The following is a 23,018-nucleotide window of genomic DNA, read 5'->3' as shown; positions in this document are numbered from 1 at the left end:
TTAACGTTTTGGCAAGGTGCTTTTATTTAGACAAAAATCTGTAATATACAGACTTCTACACAATACTTTTTACTTTACAGTAAACATTTTTTTTTTCTTGAAAAATGAAGTTGTCAAGTACATAAAACGCGGTCCACCCGAACGATTATAAAATATACAATCACTAAAATAATAAGGAATCATAATGAAAATAGAAAGTGGTAAAAATGATATCCGATGGTTGTTTCACTTCTTTTTTGTACAATCACTTTTATTCATATTACACGACACACTTTCGACATTTTTGTAATATAATCGGTTGATAATTTTTTTTTTAAATCACATTCGCTAATAATTTAACCTTAAATAATTTGGCGGAACAACGGAGCGGGAGTGGTGGGGGTGGGGTCCTGTGACGCTAACCGAGTCATCACTTGAACCAAAATTCTCCCCCTTATTGCACGACGCGATAAAGTTTAATCGAGAAGTCGAAAAAAAAAAAAAAAACGATTAATATACGTGCGAGTCAAAAGTATGGAAATATTCCCAGGTATTGTGAAATGTTCGATTAGATTTAATTTTACTTTCGAATTGTGAAATTCAATTTACTTAACTTAAATTTTATCAATAAATAAATAAATTCATAAAAAATAAACCATCAAATTTGGTATTAATCAGTGTTGACGGACCAAAGATCCCATTCAATATTATGTATAATAAAAACATTTTTAAGGGGTAGCAAGACCCAATAAATACTAAGAAACTGTTTCGTGCACCGATTAGGTGAACAAACCCATTAGCATGTCCTCAAGCCCATAGCCTCTTCACAATTATAAAATAAAAAATTTCTGTGCTCCTATTTCTTTCCCCGCTTGCAGCATGATTGTAGATGAATTTGGATGTATCTTCCTGATTATGTTAAGATTATTTTTGGATCGTCGGCATGCTTCGTCCCGCACATGAACGATGAAAACTATATGCATTATTTTTTGCTAATTTGATATTTTCCTTGGCAACGAATTCGTTGACCTGAGGAAAATGTGCGTTCACCACTTTTCCATGACCAACGATATTTTTTCATAAAACGATATACATCTTTCCACACTTTTTATAAGCACTGTATATTACGCTCACTTTTCCTTCGTAAATTCGATAGGGGTTCGTTTGGTTAGCCACCCACAAAGAAATTACAACTATCGTCCAATTATTTTTCCTATTACTAATTGCCTAACACTTTGTCCGCCGCGTATTGTCCCGCAGTGAGTCTTACCGGCGCGAAGGGGGCGTGTCCCACCTTAGAAGCGGTAATCTGGTCCGGCCATGTCGATCGCCCACCGGAACTTGTCGCGTTGCGTCTTGTTGTAAATTTTCTCGATGGGGACGCCGTATTTTTTGCACCACGCGACGCTTATCCTTGGGTCGAGATAGTTCAGTTTCGAGGTGCCCAAAGCGATCGTTTTGTTTTCGTCCCTGTCCGTCTCCTGCGAGCAATTTTATTAAGTATTACTTTAATAAATGTCCGATAAATTCACAGTGTGTGAGATGGGTAAATGCTGTGCAAACCAAAATTTAAGGGTAGACTTTTCAAGTGTGGTCTGGGATCCAATACTTATTGCCGAAAATGTAAACTTTTTAGGAATCCAACTAGATCAAACCCTTAAGCTGCGAAAAAAAAAACCTTAGGATTCTTCACATTTGCAAATTCCTAGGACAAAAGCGCTTTATTAAAAAGCTTGATGTACTCGCAGCTTCTTCTGCATACTATCTTTCAATGCACAAATTTGTTTTTTTTTTTTAAATCAATGAGTTAATAAATGAATATTCAAGATATAAAGGACTGCGATAAACATATAAAGGAAATGGTCACATACTAATGAACCAATCAAAATCCACCAAAACTCAATAGCTTTCAATTTTTAATTTTGCACTATTAACTTGCTATTTTAATTGGAATTTTAGGTTTGGACGTTGTGTGATTGCATATGATTTAAAACAATAAAGTAAATTCAATAAATCAAAATAATATGTGTTCTAAAATGTTTCGTTTTCAAGATAGACTGTATTAAAGATTTAATTTTTGTAAAATAACAGCCGATCTCAAAATAAAAGTGGGCAGAACCCACTAGTATCTTTTTACTTTAAAAATACTTCAGAAATCACCCTGTGAAATCTCAGATATCTATAAAATAACACCCAGTATATAAATTAAGATACCATCAATAAAGTGAACATTTTTCTTCCCATTTTGATAGTAGTTTGAAAATTCGTGCTCAAGCGTTAATCATTGTGTTTTAATGAATATGAATACAAGACAAGTACCCTTATACTTATACTGCAAACCGCAAAGTACCTGAATTTCCAACTTGGTGAGCTGCTCCTTGAGTCTCTCCAACATTTTCTTCTTCTTATCATATACGACCTTCTCCTTGACGCTACCGTGTTTGGCGTCCCGCTGCGCATCCTTCACCTGCCGTTCCGCTTCCTTTATCTGCGTCCTCTTATCCTGAATCTTCTCCTTCAGCTTTTCCATTGATTTTTGGTGGCCTTTTGGCACCGCCCGTTGATGGTTACAAAGAATGGCCACCGCCCTGTTTGCCCTGTTGTATGAGAGGATCTTTTCGGCGACGGTGTCGTCCTCGTTGGTCAACAGATCTAGCTGCTGTTGGAGCGTCCACGAGGCGTTGTAAGTACGGAACACTTTGGCAGTTAGGCCTTCCATCAGATCGTTCAAATGTTTGTTCATTATCGACGTGTTCAACCTAAAGCAACAACATAGGAGAAGGAATTGCATTATGAAATTTGTAATTATTAATTCAAATTTATTTTCCTTTACAATAACTTCTTAATAACTGTTTGACCAACGGCGGTCAGATTTGGCTCCTTCTAAACCGCGCACCAGACACAAGTCAATAGAAAATGGAACGTTCAAACTCCGGCGTTCATCTATTTTTTTTTTTTTTTTTACTGTTTTTGGAACAGTGTTATGAAACAAGATAAGTGTCCGCAATTTGATGCTATCCACTTAAAATTTAACACACGTATGGAGCCAAGTTCTCTAACGACGCCTATTGAAACTGGGGGTCGGAGAAAAAAAGAAAAAAATCATTGCTCGAAAATCGTTAACGCAACCGAAAAAAATCTTGAACGGGAAGACAGAAGATTCGGCTCCATAAACTTTTATTATTGGCAATTTTTCAAAAATGCACAGGGTGCGCCGCATATTCAAAAAAACTAAACAATGTGTCCCCCTATTATTGGAAATTGGCTATAACTAAAAGACTGTTTTAAGTGTTAGTTTCTTTTATATGACGCTCTAGCCTGTATAGACAGCTAAAATTTTTGTATTTAAGGTTTTCACCTATTGTACAGGGTGTTCCCGATATTCCGTGATATATAAGAAATGTGTTAAGTGTAGTAGAGAAGTAAAAGTTCATGAATAAATTAAAGCAGTAGAAATTGGGTGCAATCAAATATCACCAAGCATTTTTTTAAAATCTTTAGATTTTTTTTTACTTTGGCTTCCTGAAAAACATGTTTTTATATATAGGGTGTTATAGTAATGGACAAAAATCTAAAAGACCCTCAAAAATTGTTGTTTTTTGGAGCAAATTATTAACCGTAAATCAAAATTTACAAACAATATGGCTATTCGGTTCAAACACTGTTATAGGTCGCATCAAGAGCTAAAATTTTTGTATTTAGGGTTTTCGCCTAACATACGCCTTTCTCGAGATATTTGAAAAAGTCCATGTGACAGTCGCTATATCTCGCATTCAATCTAGAAGTGATAACGCCATTTGCTATTAGGACGTACTGCATGGTTTCAGAAAGAAATTATTTTCTCAAAAACCATTTACTCTGTTGGAAAAATTCTTTCAGGGTGTGCCGGTAATATGCAAAAAATCTAAAAGATCGTGAAAATTACCTTTTTCGTGGATAACAAAACATGGGATAATTTGGTTTAAACAGTAATACTATTTACAAAACTTCTGGATTCCTCCTGCGTCATTTGTTGTTGAGTTGAACTTGCTAACATTTCGCCAATAAACCTATTGACTTCTTCAGCGCTTAACTGAAAACAGTTTCAGGATGATTGGCGAAACGTTAGCAAGTTCAACTCAACAATAACTGACGCAGGAGGAATCTAGAACTTTTATAAATAGTATTACAGTAGGCTGTGTTAGAAAACTGTAGTAAGAGAGTTTCAGGTTTTGTAAATCATAAAGGGTGCGCGAGATACTGGAAAAAATATAATTGGGAATCGTTACAATTTACAATTTTTCATATTTTTCAAAGTTTGCCGTAAGTTTGAAGTTCAGTGAGACGTGAAAGACACTTTATTACATGGATTTTGCGAAAGTTTCATAGTGGTCCGCAGGAGCACGATAGAAAAATAATGCGTCCCTAAAGGACAAAATAAAAAAAAATACGAAGCTGCGTAGCGACTTTGTGAACTATGAAGTGCACAGTACCGAACAGACGCTTCGCGCAGCCACGATTTTGTATTAAATTGTTCCTGCAATAATCTTTTTTTTTACTAGGTTTGCACACCCAGCGTTTTTGGTGAAATAGTTTTGGTTCATTTGAACTAATTTTTATTACAAAAATGGTAAGTGACACACCGACTGCATCATTAGGATGTCAGCAGATTGCAACATGCACTAAAAAACATTTTCTTCTTTTTGGATAAAAGTTTCCTCACTCACTCCGAAAACCACATTCAAGACAAGACATTTTTAAAATTTTGAAGGCAGCTTCCTTCATTTTAAATTTATTCTTCTATCCTCATTGCTTTGTTCTATTGTTCCATTAGCATTTTAAATGAAACTACTGCGAATTTGTTAATTAGAATATCTTACCCCAGTAAATAAAATTGACTATTACTATTGACCAGTAAATTTTTCATCACACAACACAAATTTGTCGGTCAATTGTATGAGATGCCAAATGGTGGCCTCCCCAAAAATTTTAAAATAAACTTCAAAGATTAAAATATGTATACTAATGTCGAGATGGTTTTTTTATAGCTTAATCTTATGTCGGGTCATGTTAACTGTTCACAGAACATCTCAATGACAAAGCTCACCTGTCGAAGAGGTCGTCGCCGTTCTTCTTCCCTTCCATGAAGAGTGTGAGATTTTTGAACACGCGCTTCTCAACGGGGACCTCGTTATAGTAACGTATCGAGTCTTTACCAAGGAAATCAAACACCACAACATATTCCTTGCCATCCTTTTCTTCGTGGAGCTCAATGTGCTCAACCCTTAAGGAACAGCAGCCTACCGTGTCCGCTTGGTCCTCGTCCTTTTCGTTGCCCGCTCTCAAGGCTAATTTATCGATAAAATATAAAGCGACCGCCCGTTGACGAACTTTCATTTCTTTAGATTTCCAATCGGCTTGGTAATTTTCCCGGATCTTGTCGACGCACTTGTGCAGCCTCCGCGCGGTCTCGTACTTCTGCCAATCCTTTTCGCCTTTTAGCTTCGAACTGGGGTTCAACATTATGTACTTCACTTGGTTCTGCACGTTTTCCGTCCAAGACGCGAGCCAGGTCACTTTGTTGTCATGTCTAACTTCCCGCCACCGGTGCCCCTTTGGCGGCTCGGGAATTTTCGAATCTTGGCTACAGTTGATTATGATATCTTCAGCTTCGACGCGCCTCTTGAGTTTGCCCATTTTCGGATGCTCACCTCTGCCCCTGAACAAGCCGGGCGGTTCTATTTTAAAATTTCCGATCTTCTCCTTGTGTCCGTCTATTACACAAAAGCCATACTCCTTGGCCATTTCTTCATTCTTTTCTTTCAATGCTTTTTTTTCTTCCTTGGTGCGATTCCGGTTCTTTTCTGCCAAGTCCATGAAGTAAGCGTGCATCTGTTTAAAGTTGCACTTTCTCAAATCCCTGATCACCTCCTGTTCCTTTGATGTCATCGCTGTAAATGTAAAATGGAAACCATTTTTCCCATATATGCTGCAAATTTGATAATGGTAGAATTACCTTTCCTCCAATCCGAGAAAAAGTTCTTATTAAAGGCATCTTTGGTTGTGTAATCATGGTCAAGCATTTTCGCATAAAATCCGGCAATCTCCTCAGCATCTTGGCTGAGTTTCATCTCTTTACCGTCATAGAAGAATTTTACGTTATCAGGCAAGGGTTCATATGGAGGGGCAAACACGGGCCCCTTGTGTTCCAAGAAATTCCATTTTACTCCGTCATCTTTCTTCTCTTCTTCCCACCTAAAAGAATATTGTTTCTAAAATTTACAAGGGGTAAATGAGCTGATGGAAATTGATGTAGAATACCAGAAAATATGGTGACAATAGAATGTAAAATACAGTAATACTATGACCATTAATGGCAAATCAGAGGCAACACTCAAAAAAATAGCAATATTACCAAACATACTTTGTGTTTTTCGTGGTATCATTTGATTCAACTGAGAAGAGACTCACTCAATCCCACTCAGTGTTATATCACAGTAGATATTGCAAAAGTATATTTCGTTTTTGATATATAGATATTAAAATAACCATTTTTAAAGTATAGGACAAAGCAAATGGTATATGACTGGCACAACAAACTTACCTAATGATTAATTTGATTATCGTGAACCCTACTACAAACAAATACCATTTCAATTTTCAGACACTAAGCCCACCTAAGGAGAGACCACAAAAAACCTTGAGTCGCTTCCAAACACAACATTTTCATCTATTTTACAGAGTTGAAATAATTAAAAATAATTTCCATCTAGTCAGCATATACAGTCTGAGTAAAAAGTCCACAATTATTATAAAAAATATAGGTGAAACAAAAAATACCTTAGGTAAAAGTTTTCCACTTATACAGTGTTCACAAGTTGTGATTTAAATACTTTAATGCTCTTTGTGCATGGTTTTATGAATTATAATCCACTAAACCCTTTAATTAGTGGAAGGGAATAAAATACCTAATAATACTCAGTTTATTTTTTCAGATTAATTTAAGTAGCTAAATAATATATCAGGACAATGCTGGCTGGCTCGAATTTTCATTGGCTAAGTTCAAACCCAATTGTTTTCCCTCTGGATAGCAGAAGACAAAGATGAAGAAAGATTTGTGGAAAAGGAAATTACTGTTCACTGTTTTTGTGAAAAATAAATCCATTAGGTTTTATGTTGAATTTTGAGAAGCATCTGTCAAACATATAAAAATTAACTCAAATTTCTCAAATGTTATCACATTTGAATCATATTTACAATACAAAAATTCTGAGCCCTACTAGTTTTTGTGAAGTTTTGTGGGAATGACAGCTTATTTTAAATCAGAATAAAAATGTATTTTTATAACAAAATAAATACATTTAATTTTCATTAAATAAATTAAATGCAAAAAGTGTTGTTCTATAATCGATTTTAAGGTAGAAAGTTCTTATAAACATATTGTTGTTCTTTAGTCCCTTTTAAGAAAGATCGAAATAGAAACTTCAAAAAGTGACAAGTTTTCACGAGGGACAAATCACCACCCAACATTAATACACCAGATTTCACACAACCATAAAATCTCACAGATTTCACGAATTTCCTGATTTTAGATTTCACAAAGATCTCTAAATAATATTACAGATTTTATCCATATTAAAAAATAATTTTTTGTATTATCCGTCGGAAATAAAAAATACGCTTAACTGTTTTCAAAAAGTGGGAAAGAATATTATCAGAATTCAGTGTTTAGTGAATAAATATAACTTTTATAAAACCCATAAAATTTCAAACCAGATATAAAAAATCCATATTAAAAAATAATTTTTTGTATTATCTGTCGGAAATAAAAAATACGCTTAACTGTTTTCAAAAAGTGGGAAAGAATATTATCAGAATTCAGTGTTTAGTGAATAAATATAACTTTTATAAAACCCATAAAATTTCAAACCAGATATAAAAAATATATTTTTGAATTAAAAAAAATCCCTTTCATTAAATAATTTTTTTATAGAAACGAAAACACCGGATTTTGTTTTCAAATGGAGACAACATATTTTTTACGACCTTATCTTTTGCTTTATAACCTATAGCTTTAAAAAATGCCACACAATCTAGAAATACCTTGAAAATAGGCATTTCAACAATATAGAAATTTCAAAAAATTTAATTTGTTTTTTATTTTAAGATGAAAATTGTTTAAAAATTTATTTTACGAATTTCACATAGCTGGTACACCAGATTTCACTCGTGATTTAGTTGTCAGGTTTTCAGCTTAGCCAATACTGTGAAAAAATGGTTTTTTGCATGGAAAATACTGTGAAATCAGTGGCAATATTAGGAGATAGTGGCAAAATGCTCAATACCATGAGCAATAGTGCAAATTTGGAATTTGGTTTACAAGATTCAAGACAGAGGTTCACCAACCAAAAATTTACTTGCCTGAAGAATACATTTCTGAATACAAAGAGTTCAAGATTTGATTAATTTACATGCTTTACCGATTAAACAAAACAACCTTACCTTCTCAGAACCTTTCTATGTTGAATAATTGAATTGCTAAAACCCTCTTTTCTAGTTTGAACTACCGATTTTAAACTCCCATCCAGAGGTTCTGGTAATAAGTTATATAAAATATCACGATCATAGGAGGTAATCTCATTACCATCATTTATATTAATACCAGATTTTGCATTTACGGAATCAAGTTCTAACCTCACTTTAAAAACAATCACGTCCTTATAAAAAGGATGTCTACTATGCAAGTCGCTTAAGCGATCAATTTTTATTCTAGTACTTTTTAAGTAATTCCATATTGCAGGCCACTTCATAGTTTAAACTAGATGAAATCAATCCAATTTCAAAAATGCTACATTCCTCACGCCATTGTTATTTGTGCCTGAATGACGTTTGACAATAAGCTCATGTGGTGCCCTCTAAGTGTAAAGGCCCGGGAATTTTAAAATAGAACTCAGAAGATAAAATTTTGGCCAAAACTTACTTTTTTCCTTAAAATAATAAAATACCTCATACATACCATTTCCAAACTTCCTGTTCGTCTTCCTCTTTCTTTTTCTTCTTTTTAGGACTTTCATTTTCAGTCTTGATTTCTTGTTTCACTTTCCCCTTTTCTTTTTTAATTTTCTTTTTTTTCTCAGGCTTACAATACACATCCTCATCTTCCGATAAATCTCGCTTTTTCTTACTTTTCTCTTTTTTCACACTTTTCTCCTTTTTAATCTTCTTTCTTGCCATGAGGGGCACATCATCCTCATCATCTTCCTCCTCCTCTGATTCCAATTTTCTTTTTGAATTGGACATTCTCGAAGCCAAAGGAATATCTTCCTCACTGTCTTCTTCTTGTTTCTCTTGCTTCACTTTAAAGTCCTCATCCTGACTATTTTCTAAATTACCATTTCTTTCCTCGTCAGAATATTCAAAGGCAGATTCATTGCGGTCAAATTGGGACATATTATAGTCGCAACTGCTGGCCTGAGAAAAATTATTGGGAGCTTCTGCTTCATCTTGGCTAGATGGCTCATCTTTGATAATAAGTTTGTCATCATCATCATCAGTACTAGCATCTTCTTGCTTATAGTTGATTTGTTGACTGGAATAATCTTGCTTTATTTCCATTCCCAGGTTATATTCTTCAATTTCAGCTATTTGAGATGTCTCTACAATTAAAAATTAAGCAATATCTGATTTAAAATATTTACTATTTCTCATTATACTTAATACTAACATCCACTTACGTTTAATGACATGAAGATATTTTAGGCAATATGGGCTATTATCGAAAATCATTAGAACTTTGGATAAATAATTTTAAAACAAAAAATTTTAGACTTGAATTTGTTATATTTCTCTCCAATGACACATGTCAAAAACTAAACAACTAAATTACCTGTCACATCCCTTTCTTTGTCCTTCTTGTGCTTTTTGTCCTTGTCTCTATCTTTCCGATCCTTATCTTTCGAACTAGAATGTTTATCCTTATCTCTGTGCTTATCCTTAGAACCACTGTGCTTTAACTTATCCTTGTCCTTTGAAGAACTTTCTTTAGACCTCTCTTTTTCACGTTCTCTCTCCTTATCTTTATCACGCTTCTCTTTATCCCTATCTTTGTCACGCGAGCTTGATTTATGCTCCTTTTCTTTTGAACTTTTCTGATCCCTGTCCTTATCTTTAGAAGAACTGGAGCTTGAAGATTTTTTATCATCTCTATGACGATCCTGGTCTCTCTCTTTGTCTTTATTTTTTTCCCTTTCTTTGTCCCGATGCTTATCTTTACTTTTTTCCCTATCTTTGTCTTTGCTTGATGATTTATGTGAACTGCTATGTCGATCTTTGTCCTTCTCTTTTGAACTGGAATGTTTTTCCTTATCCTTATCCCTACTGGAGCTCTTATGTTCTTTACTTCTATGTTTATCCTTATCCCTATCTTTATCTCTATGTTTATCTTTGTGATCTGATTTATGGCTCTTGCTTTTGTCAGAATAACCGTTTATTCCATTCATGTATTTATTAAAATCTTCACCATTATGTTCTTTGGCTCTATTACTCTGGAAATACATATATATCAATGAAAAAAGCACCATATAAGGTAATAAAATTTATAATTTAATTCATTCTGCTCATTTGAGAACTCGAGATCAATCAAAAATAACCAAAAATTCGAAAACAAAATCTCGTGCTTTGTACTCGTACATGATACGTGGGACTTAGAATCTGACGCCATTTTGGGACTTAGAAAAATTTCGGTCGAAAATGTGGAGAATGTCCACCAGTAAAACGCGACTACCACGAGGTATTATGAAATTTTGCTTAGGTAGAAATGTTGTAAATAAAATATCAAGAAAAAGTGTCTACTTACCTGATTCGAATCCCCATCGACGGCAGAGTTTTCGACCTCCATAACCACGCAGATTGCACTAAAAACTAACACCTCATAAACCAGACTTTGCCGTTTCTCTAAGCACAAGCGAACGGCAAATCTACTGACGTTAACGACAAAGTATCAAAATGAGCTAAGTACGCAGGCGTTAACGAGAGCATTCACCTATTCCCGCTTGAATTCAAAAATGATTTATTTATTGGATGGTCAATTTATCTGTTTCAACTTTTAGAACGTTCACCTATGAAAAGGTGACGAATAATTTGCGAATTTAGTTTCGGACCCGTGAATATTTTAATATCAAGGTTAGTGTTGTAGTCTGTTAGCTTAACCTAGATCATTGTTAGACAGTGGCCAAAAAAATTACCTTTTCAGCATTTGATGGTATTACTTGACTAAACAATGTGTCGAGAGATCTTTTCTGCCTAAAATTTTTACCATTTCTTTTGCAGCTTTAAGATCAAATTGTGCGGCAAAGGTTTATTTAATTTGCCTTTTTTGTACTATTTGGAAATTAATATTTACTAAAAAATATATAAAATTCTAATATAAGTAATTTAGCCTAGACATGTCAGTTAATATATTTTTTTTTTGTGCCAAAATGCCTATGAAAATTTACGGTATTAAAAGATTTTATTAAATTTTTGTACTATTTTTATTTCAATGTATCTCTAAAGTATTTACAAAATATTTCTCATATCTATTTTCAGAAATTTTCAGTCCCATTACCCTGTAAGTACACTTACAGTGATTTTATACTTTAACAAATGTATAAAATGAATAAATAATTATCATGTCCACAAAAAAGCTTGTCAATTTGATTACGTAATCAAATTTTGTAGCAAGGTGTTCCATCAGAATTCCAAGTATTCTTTGCTTTCTCAAAGGCAAATGTGATGTAGAGGGCTAAAAAGTAATCTAGTAACATATAGCAAATAACCTACTTGCCTTAAAGCTTACATGAGACCTCCCACTCAGATTTTGATAAAGTTCCTAATTTGACTTTATCATTATCAGTATTTTTCATAAATTCCTTGGCATGAGTATAATCATCTGCAGCTGTGCCAACTAAATCGCAACCATTGGGAGGTGGATATGTTTCCAAACCTCTCATTGTGGTCAGCAGCTGGCGGCCCTCAGATTCCATCCTTCTGAAGAAGTTGTAAAACTTTTCCTTCTTCACCAATTTTAAACCATATTTTTTTGCCAGCTTTACAAATGTTGGGAAATGCACCAGGAATTCGGGGCAATTCACCACCCCATCTAGATAGAAATCATATTTGCCACCAAACAAAGGTGGGTGATTAAAGTCAAAGTCTAATTTGACATTGTATACACTGTTACCAAAAGAGTTTGATTTAGACTTAGCAGCGCGAGCTATCAGTTCATTTGAATCAGGCATTGTGCCAATAAAAAAGCCACCAGGTTGGAGACATTCTCCAGCATTTCTAAACAGACATTCAGCTTGGGGTAAAGTCTCAAAACTGTAATGAAAAGCAAACTGGCAGCTCACCAAATCAAATTTCATAGAAGGATCAGAGTATTTTTCTCTCAATCTAACTTTTGTGAAATTTCCTTCAATATATTCTATAGAAAACATGTTACCACCACCTCGTTCCTTGAGAGATCTGTTGACCATATCCTGGTAACGAGCTTTGCACTGTTCCAAAGAAATGCCTGCTATATCACTGCACGTTAAATGAGTGATTGAACCTTTTTTCCATTTATGGAGATCTCCACCTTTGCCACATCCCATATCATGTACCCTCAGAGGTGCATTATGTTGTTTTTTGCCACTCTTTATGTAGGTCAGGTATTCATTTATTAACATACTTTTTATCCAATTGTGAAAATTTCTTAAATAAATTATACGGGACTTTGACCTTTCATCTAATCCCTTTTCTTCCAGTTGGTTATAGTGGGTAGCCACAATATGTGAAAAACCCTGTATGGATTTTTGTAATTTATTAGGAATATCAATTTCTTTCTCGTCTCTTGACCGCTTTCTCTTCTCACGCCGATTTGTCGTCTCCACAATTTTTATTTCTTTCACACTATTTTGTATGCAAACCTTTTCTTCATCACTGTCTTTATTCCATTCATTATCAGACCTGGACTGGTCATTTTGATCAGTAAAGTGTGCACTTGCACTATCATTGTTTTCGCTCTGATCCGCAAACTGCCTAGAATCAGCAGCTGCGGCTGCTAACATCAAAGTTGTTTCTAAATCGTCGGGTTGCTCGGACATTTTAAAACTCCTTTTAAAGTAAAAGTAAAATCAGGTACTATTATATAAATACAATAAGATCAATTAATAACACTGTTTTATTATTTGTTTCAAATAAAACTGCATCATCAAAAATACTTTGTCGTTCTGAAGATTAGTGGAGATGGAAACACTGAAACGAAAATTTTGTTTTCCATAGATGACAATCAACCATGGAAAGCAAAAGAAATAATCATAGAAAAAGTTATTATTTCTTATTTCCATGGTGTAGGATTTTCTTCTTACTTCCTTTCAATGGCCACGATGACATAAGGTCATTCGGCCAGCTTACAATAATAGCGAACATTATTCAAAAATCCTAAGGGATGCCGTTATATGAGAAGGGTCTGGACCATTCCATCATTCTCCAGGTTTGTTAATATATACTAAATAGGTTCTCAAAAAAGAAAGGTACTTTGACCGGCCTTCCACCGGCGTGGACGGAAAAGCCACACAGTGGAAACCAATTTCAAGTTTTTTAGGGACTACAAGAGATTCTGTCGGGAGCCAGTAGAGGTTGGATTGTAATACATTTACTTCTAATGGCCACAACTACATTAGGTCATTCGGCCAGCTTACGACAAATGTGAACATAATACAAAAATGCGGAAGAATTCCTTCCTAGAAGAAGAGTCTGGACCAATCCATCATCCATCCAGGTTGATTAATATACACAAAATGGGTTTCAACAAACAAGTATCTTTAACCGAGAGCAAAAAACGGTCTCCCCCGCGACCCCCGTTGACAAACCGGACCTATCCGGCCTCTGTACCGGCGTGAACAAGCAAAAACAACGAAGCCGACAACAATTATCTCTTTAAAACATTCACAAAACACTCAGAAAAAAAACACTCTTCTTTTGGAACCAATATCAAAAATTTGGGGATGATTACAACGGATTCTATCTGGAGCGAACGGAGGTTAAACCGCCATGTGCAATGCCCCCGACAAAATCATGGTATAGGTTACTACCAGAGTGTAACGAAGTTGGCTTATCACAAAAAGGAAGAGGAACCCATGCAATTTCCCTTTCTATGGTCTTAACCATAAAAATAGTTAATTCATTTTGTAAGCTTAAGTTATACTCAATCATGGCTGGGGAAGTAGTTGTCGACGCGTTGCCATACATTGACCAAGGGTACGATGAACCAGGAGTACGAGAAGCGGTAAGTTCTATGGGTACTCTCTTAAATAATTTTCATATCAAACCGCATAATTGTAGGCATTTGCAATGGTTGAAGAAGAATGCAGAAGGTATCGACCGACAAAAAATTATTTGGAGCACTTACCCCCTTTAAATGTCTCATCTTTCGAGACCCAGATTATGCATAACGAATTTGAAAGGCTTCAAAATCGTCTGCCAATGGAAACCATCTCAATGAAACGCTATGAATTACCGCCTCCACCAAGCGGGAAACTCAATGAACTAAACGCCTGGACAGAGTGTGTGGACAATTCTCAAGCCCAGTTAGAGCACCAAGCAGTTAGAATATTAAACTTACAGCTAATGATGGAATATTGTTGTCCTGCTTGGCAAAGATATTTGCAAACTTTGCAGGACATGGAAAAACTTGCTTCAAAAAAACTGGCCAACTTAAGGCATGCCTTGCAGGAAATTAATTGGCAGAGGAAATCTCTGCAAACCAAAGGAGGAGAACAATTAAGGAATTTGGAAGCCAAGTGGGTGGCTTTGGTATCCCACAACTATGAGATCGAACAAGCTTGTTCCATGGCTGAAGAGTATATAGTAAGAGTAAAACAGAATCCACATTTGTTAAATACAGCCCCTCTGTCATATAGGTCTATATAGTTCTAAGTTTAAATTATTTGTGTATAGGTTAGGTTAAATAAAGTTTCAACTATAAACGGCAAATTTATTTCTTACAATGTGGCGGAGAAAATGATGATAGCTGTTGTATGACGAAAAATTTTATAAAAATTATAAATAAATCTATACTGCCGCATGTTAACTGAATATTTCATTAAAAACAAACCTATACCATCACAAAACCCTCTTGAAATAATATTTTTTATTTATCAGTCTTCTCTGGCTTTCTTTTCCTGGCCATATGACTTAATAATTTGTGGCCCGAGAAGAAGGTAAACCCACCAATTGGAATTAACCAGGCACAGGTAGTAAACATGTCCAGCTTTAACCAGAACAAGGTGAAAAGCCCTAAAATCGAACCGAAACCTAAGTGGAATGGAACTGCTGTGATGGTAAAGTTGCCAAAATTGGTGCCGATTTTGCTCCACAAAATAAGCAAAACTAACAACGGTGCTGCCGTAAGGCCAGTGAAAAGTAATGAAACAGTTTTTGCAGGCCTTTTCTCCGCTGGTCGGAACATGTGTTCAATTTCAGGCTTGGGTCCTTTAACAGCTTTGGGAGGCGTGGGGCTAGCTGCACCTAGATTAATTTCAATAGTACCCACATTCCAGCGGAAAGGATTAGATATAATCGAATCTCCTATGATAAATTCAATATCATAAAGTCCAGAACCTGAGAGTTCTTGTCCTAAATTGATTTCTACCTTGTACAACTTGCTGGTGTCTTGCTCGGCTACAAAGATCACTTCTTTATTGAGTGAAGATAATCTCACAAATGCCTGATGGACCTGTAATTGATAACTCCTTTATACTCAACCCCTGTAATGTTTAAATTTATCATACAGGTCTTGAGAGTCCAAATTTGATCTGCAACTGCTGTCCAGCATCACCCTGTAACTTCGCGGCCAGCTTGTTGGGGTAATTCAGTTTCGCCATTTTTGGCGCCAAGCTACCATCACTGTCTGATAAACCAATTTCAAAATTCTTTACCTCTACAGACCCCAAAACCCTGGCCTTTACAGTTGCAGTATGTACTCCCGCATTTATAACAATTTTGTAATGTCCTGGCTCAACCCTAAATATTGATTACAGAAATTATATACAATTACTCCTATTGGTGTATGAAAAATTGACTAATTTTAATTAATAATAAGAAAACTCACTTTAAGGGTAAAATAAACTCTGTAGCCTTAATGCCTGCTGTGAGGACCTGTTTGGCTAATACCACAACATCATCTGTAATTCTGGTAGCAGAGTGAGCCACTACAGGTGTAAGAGCGGGTTTTAATGCCACCCCAAATAAGTTGCTGACTTGTATTTTCAAATCGGGCTTGTCAACACTAACTTGGGCCGGCCCTGATATAGATACTGACACAGGAGATGTTTTGCTGTTTGCAAGAGCGTTGGCAGCTTCGAGCAGTGCAGAAATACCTGTGCCCAGAATATTCTTACCTTCAGCTCTGTTACCAAATTAAATTGTAGTATGACTTACCTCGTGGTGTTTGTACTGTTTTTCTTGTCAAAAGGTAATTTGCAAACTTATCAGCTTGCTCTTGTGTCAATGGGATAACTCCAGGCAATTTGTGCAACCCAGTCAACAGCAAAGAGGTGGTGGTTAAGCCTCCCTCCCATTGTAACAGTTTCCCATCGACCTCATCTGCTTGAACAATGATATCTTCAACTCTATCATTTACAAATTTGCCAGAATTCCCCAATAGCCAGGATATATGCAAAGCCTGTCCTAGGTTTGTGAGGCTGTCATCGATTTTAAGCTGAGCTTGAACTAGCTGGGCAACTTTAGCTTGATTTGGAATTTTTTGGTTAAATAAAAACAAAATCTCGGCGGCGTACCTGATTTCTGACAGGCTGGATTTCTCATTCTCTAACACTTTATGCAGATTCTGAAAAACATGTGGTGACACTTTTTCAAACTAAAAACTATTATTTTGATTACTTTTGTAAGGTCATCATTATGTAATTTTTCATTGCACTGTAAAATAACCAATGCACTAAGACCGAAAAATATTTCATCAACATTAGCTTCAGCTTTATAAAGCTTCTTCAGACGGTTACAACTTGTACTCTGCAAATCCTTTGGGATTAATTCTTTCAATAATTTGTAGGTGTTTGCTGAGTGGTATATGACGGACAAGTCATTGGTGTCAGACTTTAAGCCTTTTGCGGCTGTCTCCAAAAACTTTTTGCTGTAGTAAGGACATAGATAACCTCCTATGGTACCAAACGATGTGGAAGTAAGCGTTGCCAGAAGCAAAAAAACTGTAAAACACAATTAGATACATTGAAATTATGATAGGTAAATTAATGAGCGTTACCCAATAATAATTTAGAACCGATCATTCTATCACTCAATTCATTTATTTCAAGTTTGCCGGCACGAAAAATACTTTTTCCACCGTGGATGATAGGTTTATGACACGTATATCGCACAGATTGGAGTACTTCTCGGCGTTGCCAAATTGTTTGAAGCACAGCGATTTAAATAAACCTTTTAAGTTGGATGACTGAAAATATCCATTATTACCATGGATCCTCAATAATGAAAACCCTAAATAAAACCGCTCCAAAGTTTTATTGTATTAGTTTTATTTGGAGAGTGCAGCAGAATCTGACAACCTGGCCTTAATGCCTTCCGTCCGATACTGTTAATGAATTATCTATGATGGCATACATATTTAATAAAATGATGACAAATCATTAAAGTTCCCATTTACAAAGAGTTCTGGAGACTAATGGAAGGATTTTCATTTGGTCCAACAATTAAAAATTAAAGCACTTCGTTAATATTTACTTGTATGTTTGGTTGCCCAATTCAAAATTGAAGTTACTATTATTCTAAATTTACAATTACAAAAACCAGTAAAATATGTATTTATTGATAAAAACGTGGTAAACTTTTTTCGAAGTTATAGCCGTGCTTGCAAAAAAGCGCCTCTATAGAAGTAAAACATGTTTCCCCACTACCAAGAGGGTTTGGAAAGGTGGAAAGCCAATGCTTGTTTCGACTTTTTTCTATACTACCGAGGGCAAAAAGGAAAACTACGTAGGACATTCATCAGCAATGGATTTAGCGATTGGGCTCCTAGTTCAACAAATATTTTTTTTCTGATTGAAGCAATCTCTATCTGTGGCATTACACTGACATTAACGTTGAAATGTGACATTCAAACTGGAATTTTAAAGCAATAATTAATTAAAAAGAATTACAGAGTCGCTCAAGTAGTGGGCTTTAGAGTGCGAGAGGCCTTGCATAATTTACCAGCAATTCCGGGCTTCTGGAAGATAAATGGCATTTCGCTTGTATAAGCGCTTTTGCATCGTCAAACTCCCTAACCGAACAGAAGCTGTTAAAATTTTTGTCTAATGTATCAAATAACGAACAAATATAGTAGTGAGAGTAGTCGACGCCATCCCAGGCGATATAAAACAAATGTCTATGCAAACTGTTTTAATTAAAACTTTTGATGTTAAAATTTTATTAAAAGAAGGAAATTTAATATTTTATAAACCTATTAAAAAATTGGAACCTGCTGTAATTATATTATAATATTGGTCGAAAAAATTACTATAATTGGACTGGGGTGGGTTTTAATAACCTGTATAGGGTTATAAATTTAAATTTAACCACGGAGCCGCATTTAAATCCAATTGGTCATTAAGTAATAGATTCGAATATCTCATTTTATTAATCTCCATAGCTCCAACAAATTTAGTTTTTTGCTTTTTGATTGATTATGTAAAATATCAAAATTATCGTCAAAGTTGTGCATTTCTGAATTTTAATGAATGGCATAGTTAGAATCCGAACAATTATTTTTATACGCCCTTTTGTGTTCGTTAATGCTTAAATGTTCTACTTGTTTTCCCTATGTTAGAACACCATCGCATTTTCTGTTAAATACCGTTCATAATAAAAGAAGGTATACTATCAAACCTCATTAAAAGTTATCAAGTTCAAAAACGCCAGTCGATTAACATATTTTGATGAATATTCTTCAAAGCAAGTGCCAACCATGCTAAAATGTCACCATTGGTATATGCGTTTAAAATATTACCCTGACATTCCTTCTTTCTTTATAATAAGAGGTTGATCCGTAAGGGCGTGATTCCTTGGACGATTTTAAGAAAAAAGTTTATATCAATGCAGACCCGCAACCGCTTTTTTTTTGAAATGCTGCAGGATGCTAAAATTTTAAAAAAATGTTTTTTTTTATTATTGTTAGTGAAACTGCTTTAGATATTTTATTGAAATTTGGCAAGGCAAGCAACAAGTAGAGACACTTTTTTCAGGTGATTTTTTTTTGTGTCGATAAAAGGCCACTGCTTCAAAAAAAATACATTTTTTAAATCGCAATAAATTTTCTTAGTAAAATGATCTCTTTGTGAAGTCCGACGAACAGTTTCTAGCGAACAAATTAAAAGGCAATAAAAATATTTTTTAAAAATTATATTTAAATTAAAAGTTAAATAATGCTAATTTTTCTAATGAATATGAAAAACCAGCATTAAACAACCTGAACATTTCTGATATACCACGTATATAAAAAAATCAAGCGGTCGAGGACCTACATTGGTCGAAAGTTTATTTCTAAAAATAATCCAAGGAACCACACTTTTCAGGAACAGCATCTTATGGCAATTAATAACAGTTGACAATTAACACCTTATTTTGTATAAAAACAAATCAAAAAAACAATAAAACTAAATTAACAACTAAGAGCTTCCCAACTTTCCATCCTTAATTTAATTGTTAGTTAACAATGCAAGTGCGCAGACGACTATAATAAATAAAGGAATCTAACACCTATATATTCATTTCAAATCGTCTTGTTTAGGAGTGTCACAGAGAATAAGTTTGTATTTCACAGAACACATACATATCAACATCCAAAAGGGAACGTAATCTAAAAAAAAACTTCATACAAAAGCGGATATAATCATTAATTAATAACATTAAAAAATTCGGCTTTTGCAATTGAGGAAGAAAGTGGTAGGCTTACAATGAAGCTAATAATGATTATTTTCATCTTTTTCTTTAGTGGTTTTTAGAACTAACGGTGTTATGTATCAAAGGGTTAGATGTTCCTAAAAATACGTTTTGTCAATTTGAAACACCCATAACATACTTACACTTTTTGTGCCAGTACGGCTCAAACTGTTATGGTCTTCATCAATAATTTAATTCGTAACTGATTTTTGTGAATAGATGCCTGGATTGCTTAGTTTTTATAATTGTTTCTTTTGATACAAATCGCCATTTATATTTGTATGCAGTGTGTCTACGGATGGAGTAGACGATAAGACAAAAGTGAGAAATATTAAAAAAAAAGTTATTCTTTGTAAAAATTTTAATAAGGTTCGCTATGCCTGACATTTGTTTTTTTGTATGGCGTAGGAAAAAATATTCGGGGGCGTCTTAAACAACTGATGTTTATTTATTTATTTATTTATTTATGTCAATGTATGATATGTCAAAGACTTACTGAAGATGACCAAGAATCAGAGAATATTAGAAGTAGTAAAATCTATTTCGCTGGAAATTTTAGCAAATTTTGACGTCACAATTATTATTATGTAATATTGCATTGGATTTTTTTTCTTATTTTAACAAATACGTCACAGTTAAGAAAGTTGCCATCAAATAAAATAGGTGACAATGGGACTTATCGTAAATATTTGGGTTTTAAGTTGAAATTTCAAAATTTCGAATTCCTGCTTGAAAATCGCTGAGAATATAATGAATTTGAAGATTAAATCAACATTTTACTCTTTAGCATATTTTACATTTTTGTATTTTTTCGTACCCTGTGCAAAAAACAAGCTTCAGTCATTGCGAACATTATTTCTAACGCAATCAGAAACTTTTATAAAGGATGACTTTTATCATACCTTTCACTTTTTAGTCATTTGTCCATTTGTCTACTCTATCCGAGGACATATTGTACACCCTGTGTCCAAGATTAGTATCGTAAGAACGCGAATCTCAGTACTTGTTGAAGATACAGCTTGAGTAATATTAGGAAATAATTTTGTTCATTAGAAACATAAATAATTTTTTTATGGCCTGCTGAGATATTTACGCAGAACGGGAATTTGACAATATCGATTTTTTTTCTACTCCCGTCTGTAAAATGAATAATTACACATCGATCTAGCCTGCAGGAAGCGTCACTTTACCACTTCAGTTTCGTTTCCCACGGATCCGAGACACGTCAGACATTTCCGGGACTTTACGCACGGGTTTGAGAGCAATCGGATGTTTTCCGAGATATTTCCCACGCGTTGAATTGTGGCGTTTGCCAATTCTGACGGTCATGTCAGTGAATGTATTCTTGTTGTTTTGCGAAAATGTACATAAAAACTAACAGTCGTAGAAGAATTATAGTATGCAACACCTTCGGTAAACTTTTTAAATCACTTGTTTAATAAACACTCGCTCCGCTGAGATCCGCTCGTGTCAAACAAACTCGCGAGTCAAATGCCATTTACCGCACTTGTTGCATAATATACTATTATCTTCTTTTTTTGAAATAATATCATAAAATTAATAAAACACGTTCTCATTGGCACTTTTAAGGTACTACATGATGGAATTTTGAGATTATGTAATATAACCTATATTAATTAATAGTATATTATGCAACAAGTACGGTAAACGTCATTTGACTCACGAGTTTATTTGACACGAGCGGAGCGAGTGTTTAATAAACAAGTGACTTAAAAAGTTTACTGAAGGCGTTGCATACTATACTTTTTCTACAAAGTGACGCTTCCCGCACGCTAGATCGGTGGGTAATTAGGTATTTTACAGGCGGGAGTAGAAAAATATATTAAATAATATGTGACAAACTTGTTGACTTCAAAGCATTTGTTTGCAATACCTATTTCAAAATACCTTTACTTTTTAACAAAGAAAAGCATGTGATACATCGTTGAATTTGTATTAAAAAATTGAATCTACCTTTTTTTCGGTCCATTTAAAAAAGAAAGATTTGATGATAGTACCTTAAAAGTGCCAATGAGAAAGTGTAATTAGTTTTTTGACATCTCTTCTGATTAAGTCAGCAAAAAATAAAATCGCTATTGCCAAATACCCGTTTTTCTAAATGTCTCAGCGGGCCATGAAAATTTTTGAAGTTTTTAAAAGGCATGTAAATAAACTTCAAAAGATACAACTATACAACTTCAACAGCTATTGAGATTCCCATGCTTAGGATCCTTATCTTGGTCACCCTGTATAGGGGACCGCTATAACGAAGCAGAGGGTTAATCCGCTGTTGAAGCGTTCGGTCTTAATTGTTGCAATTGTTTTAAGCAAACATTTGCACGGGCGGCAGAGGCGCGAAAGATTGACGAAAATAATCAACTCGAGCGAACGCGTATATCCCCACGGGAATATTCCGGTCGTTTTTATCCTGTTTGCTCGCTCCGGCTGCGATGGAGAAACACCCACCTCCACGATAGAGGACCCGCCAATTAAAACCGGACGTTATTGTAATTGTATTAAGCGTTGGAGTTTCCATTAAGCGATTGTTGACTTTAATTTAGTCGGGCTAAGAAATGCGCTGAACTAATGACCAATACCAACAATCTAGTACCCGTAGAAAACCATATAGTATCACCCTGTATTATATTCGTAAATTGTTTAATATTAAATTATTGGTAACATATGAATAGACGGATCAACTACGCTGACAAAGCGGCGTTGTATCCAGCCATAAAATTGTACACTGTGTCCCAAATACTCTGCGTTAGATTTTCGTAAAACTTTGAATGGGGCATCATATTTAGAACAACCTTTATGAGAAAAAATAGATAAAAACTGCTACAGATAGATAATTTTGTGCAGACCAGTGTAGTCAACAAATTTTTTAGACAATCCGTTTTCATGATATAGAATAAATATAGCATTTTTAAAATGATAGATCCTGTATTTAGTATTATGATGTATAATGATCACACTAATTAAACTGACTCTCACAAACAAAATATTATAAGAAAAACGTAAGCTGGCCATGGAATAGGGATAAAATGTCTGCAACAAAAAACAGATATCTTAGTTAGAATGATCGT

The 23,018-nt window shown here is 34.7% G+C and overlaps 4 protein-coding genes across 5 annotated transcripts; 1 reads left to right on the top strand and 3 right to left on the bottom strand.

Annotated features, from left to right (window-relative positions):
- Window positions 1-6: 6 nt before the first annotated feature.
- LOC132696525 (DNA topoisomerase I, mitochondrial) lies at window positions 7-10,939 on the bottom strand. 2 transcript variants are annotated; one of them, XM_060661396.1, is made up of 7 exons: window positions 10,814-10,939; window positions 9,845-10,502; window positions 8,975-9,614; window positions 5,975-6,213; window positions 5,066-5,909; window positions 2,330-2,738; window positions 7-1,460 (listed from the first exon to the last, which is right to left on the bottom strand). In XM_060661396.1, exons 1-7 carry the CDS (start codon window positions 10,853-10,855, stop codon window positions 1,275-1,277), a joined length of 3,018 nt encoding a protein of 1,005 aa, XP_060517379.1. In that variant the 5' UTR covers window positions 10,856-10,939; the 3' UTR covers window positions 7-1,274. The 2 variants fall into 2 exon arrangements, with proteins under 2 accessions (XP_060517379.1, XP_060517380.1); XM_060661397.1 differs by lacking the exons at window positions 8,975-9,614; window positions 9,845-10,502; window positions 10,814-10,939 and adding an exon at window positions 8,461-8,934.
- A 547-nt stretch (window positions 10,940-11,486) lies between these two features.
- On the bottom strand, window positions 11,487-13,200 carry LOC132696602 (mRNA cap guanine-N7 methyltransferase). Its single transcript, XM_060661524.1, has 2 exons — window positions 11,795-13,200; window positions 11,487-11,740 (listed from the first exon to the last, which is right to left on the bottom strand). The coding sequence occupies exons 1-2, from the start codon at window positions 13,080-13,082 to the stop codon at window positions 11,664-11,666; spliced, it is 1,365 nt and encodes a 454-aa protein (XP_060517507.1). The 5' UTR covers window positions 13,083-13,200; the 3' UTR covers window positions 11,487-11,663.
- A 943-nt stretch (window positions 13,201-14,143) lies between these two features.
- Window positions 14,144-14,960, top strand: LOC132697096 (pre-mRNA-splicing factor SPF27). The gene is made up of 2 exons (XM_060662380.1): window positions 14,144-14,266; window positions 14,323-14,960. The coding sequence occupies exons 1-2, from the start codon at window positions 14,192-14,194 to the stop codon at window positions 14,908-14,910; spliced, it is 663 nt and encodes a 220-aa protein (XP_060518363.1). The 5' UTR covers window positions 14,144-14,191; the 3' UTR covers window positions 14,911-14,960.
- Window positions 14,961-17,414, bottom strand: LOC132697094 (dolichyl-diphosphooligosaccharide--protein glycosyltransferase subunit 2). The gene is made up of 6 exons (XM_060662379.1): window positions 17,261-17,414; window positions 16,882-17,204; window positions 16,420-16,828; window positions 16,091-16,358; window positions 15,771-16,002; window positions 14,961-15,715 (listed from the first exon to the last, which is right to left on the bottom strand). Exons 1-6 carry the CDS (start codon window positions 17,283-17,285, stop codon window positions 15,131-15,133), a joined length of 1,842 nt encoding a protein of 613 aa, XP_060518362.1. The 5' UTR covers window positions 17,286-17,414; the 3' UTR covers window positions 14,961-15,130.
- Between the last annotated feature and the right edge of the window lie 5,604 nt (window positions 17,415-23,018).

Source organism: Cylas formicarius, unplaced genomic scaffold (genome assembly GCF_029955315.1).
Source record: "Cylas formicarius isolate icCylForm1 unplaced genomic scaffold, icCylForm1.1 PGA_scaffold_1__22_contigs__length_36826433, whole genome shotgun sequence".
Taxonomy (NCBI): Eukaryota; Metazoa; Arthropoda; class Insecta; order Coleoptera; family Brentidae; genus Cylas; species Cylas formicarius.
The sequence above is the reverse complement of the archived record's forward strand: the minus strand, read 5'-3'. Positions and strand labels throughout refer to the sequence as shown.

Excerpts from the sequence above, each read along its gene's own strand:
- LOC132696525 (XM_060661396.1), bottom strand. The coding sequence starts at position 10,855 with ATGGAGGTCGAAAACTCTGCCGTCGATGGGGATTCGAATCAG. Across the intron at positions 10,503-10,813 it reads TCGATGGGGATTCGAATCAG|AGTAATAGAGCCAAAGAACA; the intron begins GTAAGTAGACAC and ends ATGTATTTCCAG. Across the intron at positions 6,214-8,974 it reads GAACAGGAAGTTTGGAAATG|GTGGGAAGAAGAGAAGAAAG; the intron begins GTATGTATGAGG and ends ATATTCTTTTAG.
- LOC132697094 (XM_060662379.1), bottom strand. The coding sequence starts at position 17,285 with ATGATCGGTTCTAAATTATTATTGG. Across the intron at positions 16,829-16,881 it reads ATAATGATGACCTTACAAAA|AATCTGCATAAAGTGTTAGA; the intron begins GTAATCAAAATA and ends CATGTTTTTCAG. Across the intron at positions 16,003-16,090 it reads GAGTTTATTTTACCCTTAAA|GGTTGAGCCAGGACATTACA; the intron begins GTGAGTTTTCTT and ends ATCAATATTTAG.
- LOC132696602 (XM_060661524.1), bottom strand. The coding sequence starts at position 13,082 with ATGTCCGAGCAACCCGACGATTTAGAAACAACTTTGATGTTAGCAGCC. Across the intron at positions 11,741-11,794 it reads ATCTGAGTGGGAGGTCTCAT|CCCTCTACATCACATTTGCC; the intron begins GTAAGCTTTAAG and ends ATTACTTTTTAG.
- LOC132697096 (XM_060662380.1), top strand. The coding sequence starts at position 14,192 with ATGGCTGGGGAAGTAGTTGTCGACGCGTTGCCATACATTGACCAAGGG. Across the intron at positions 14,267-14,322 it reads AACCAGGAGTACGAGAAGCG|GCATTTGCAATGGTTGAAGA; the intron begins GTAAGTTCTATG and ends GCATAATTGTAG.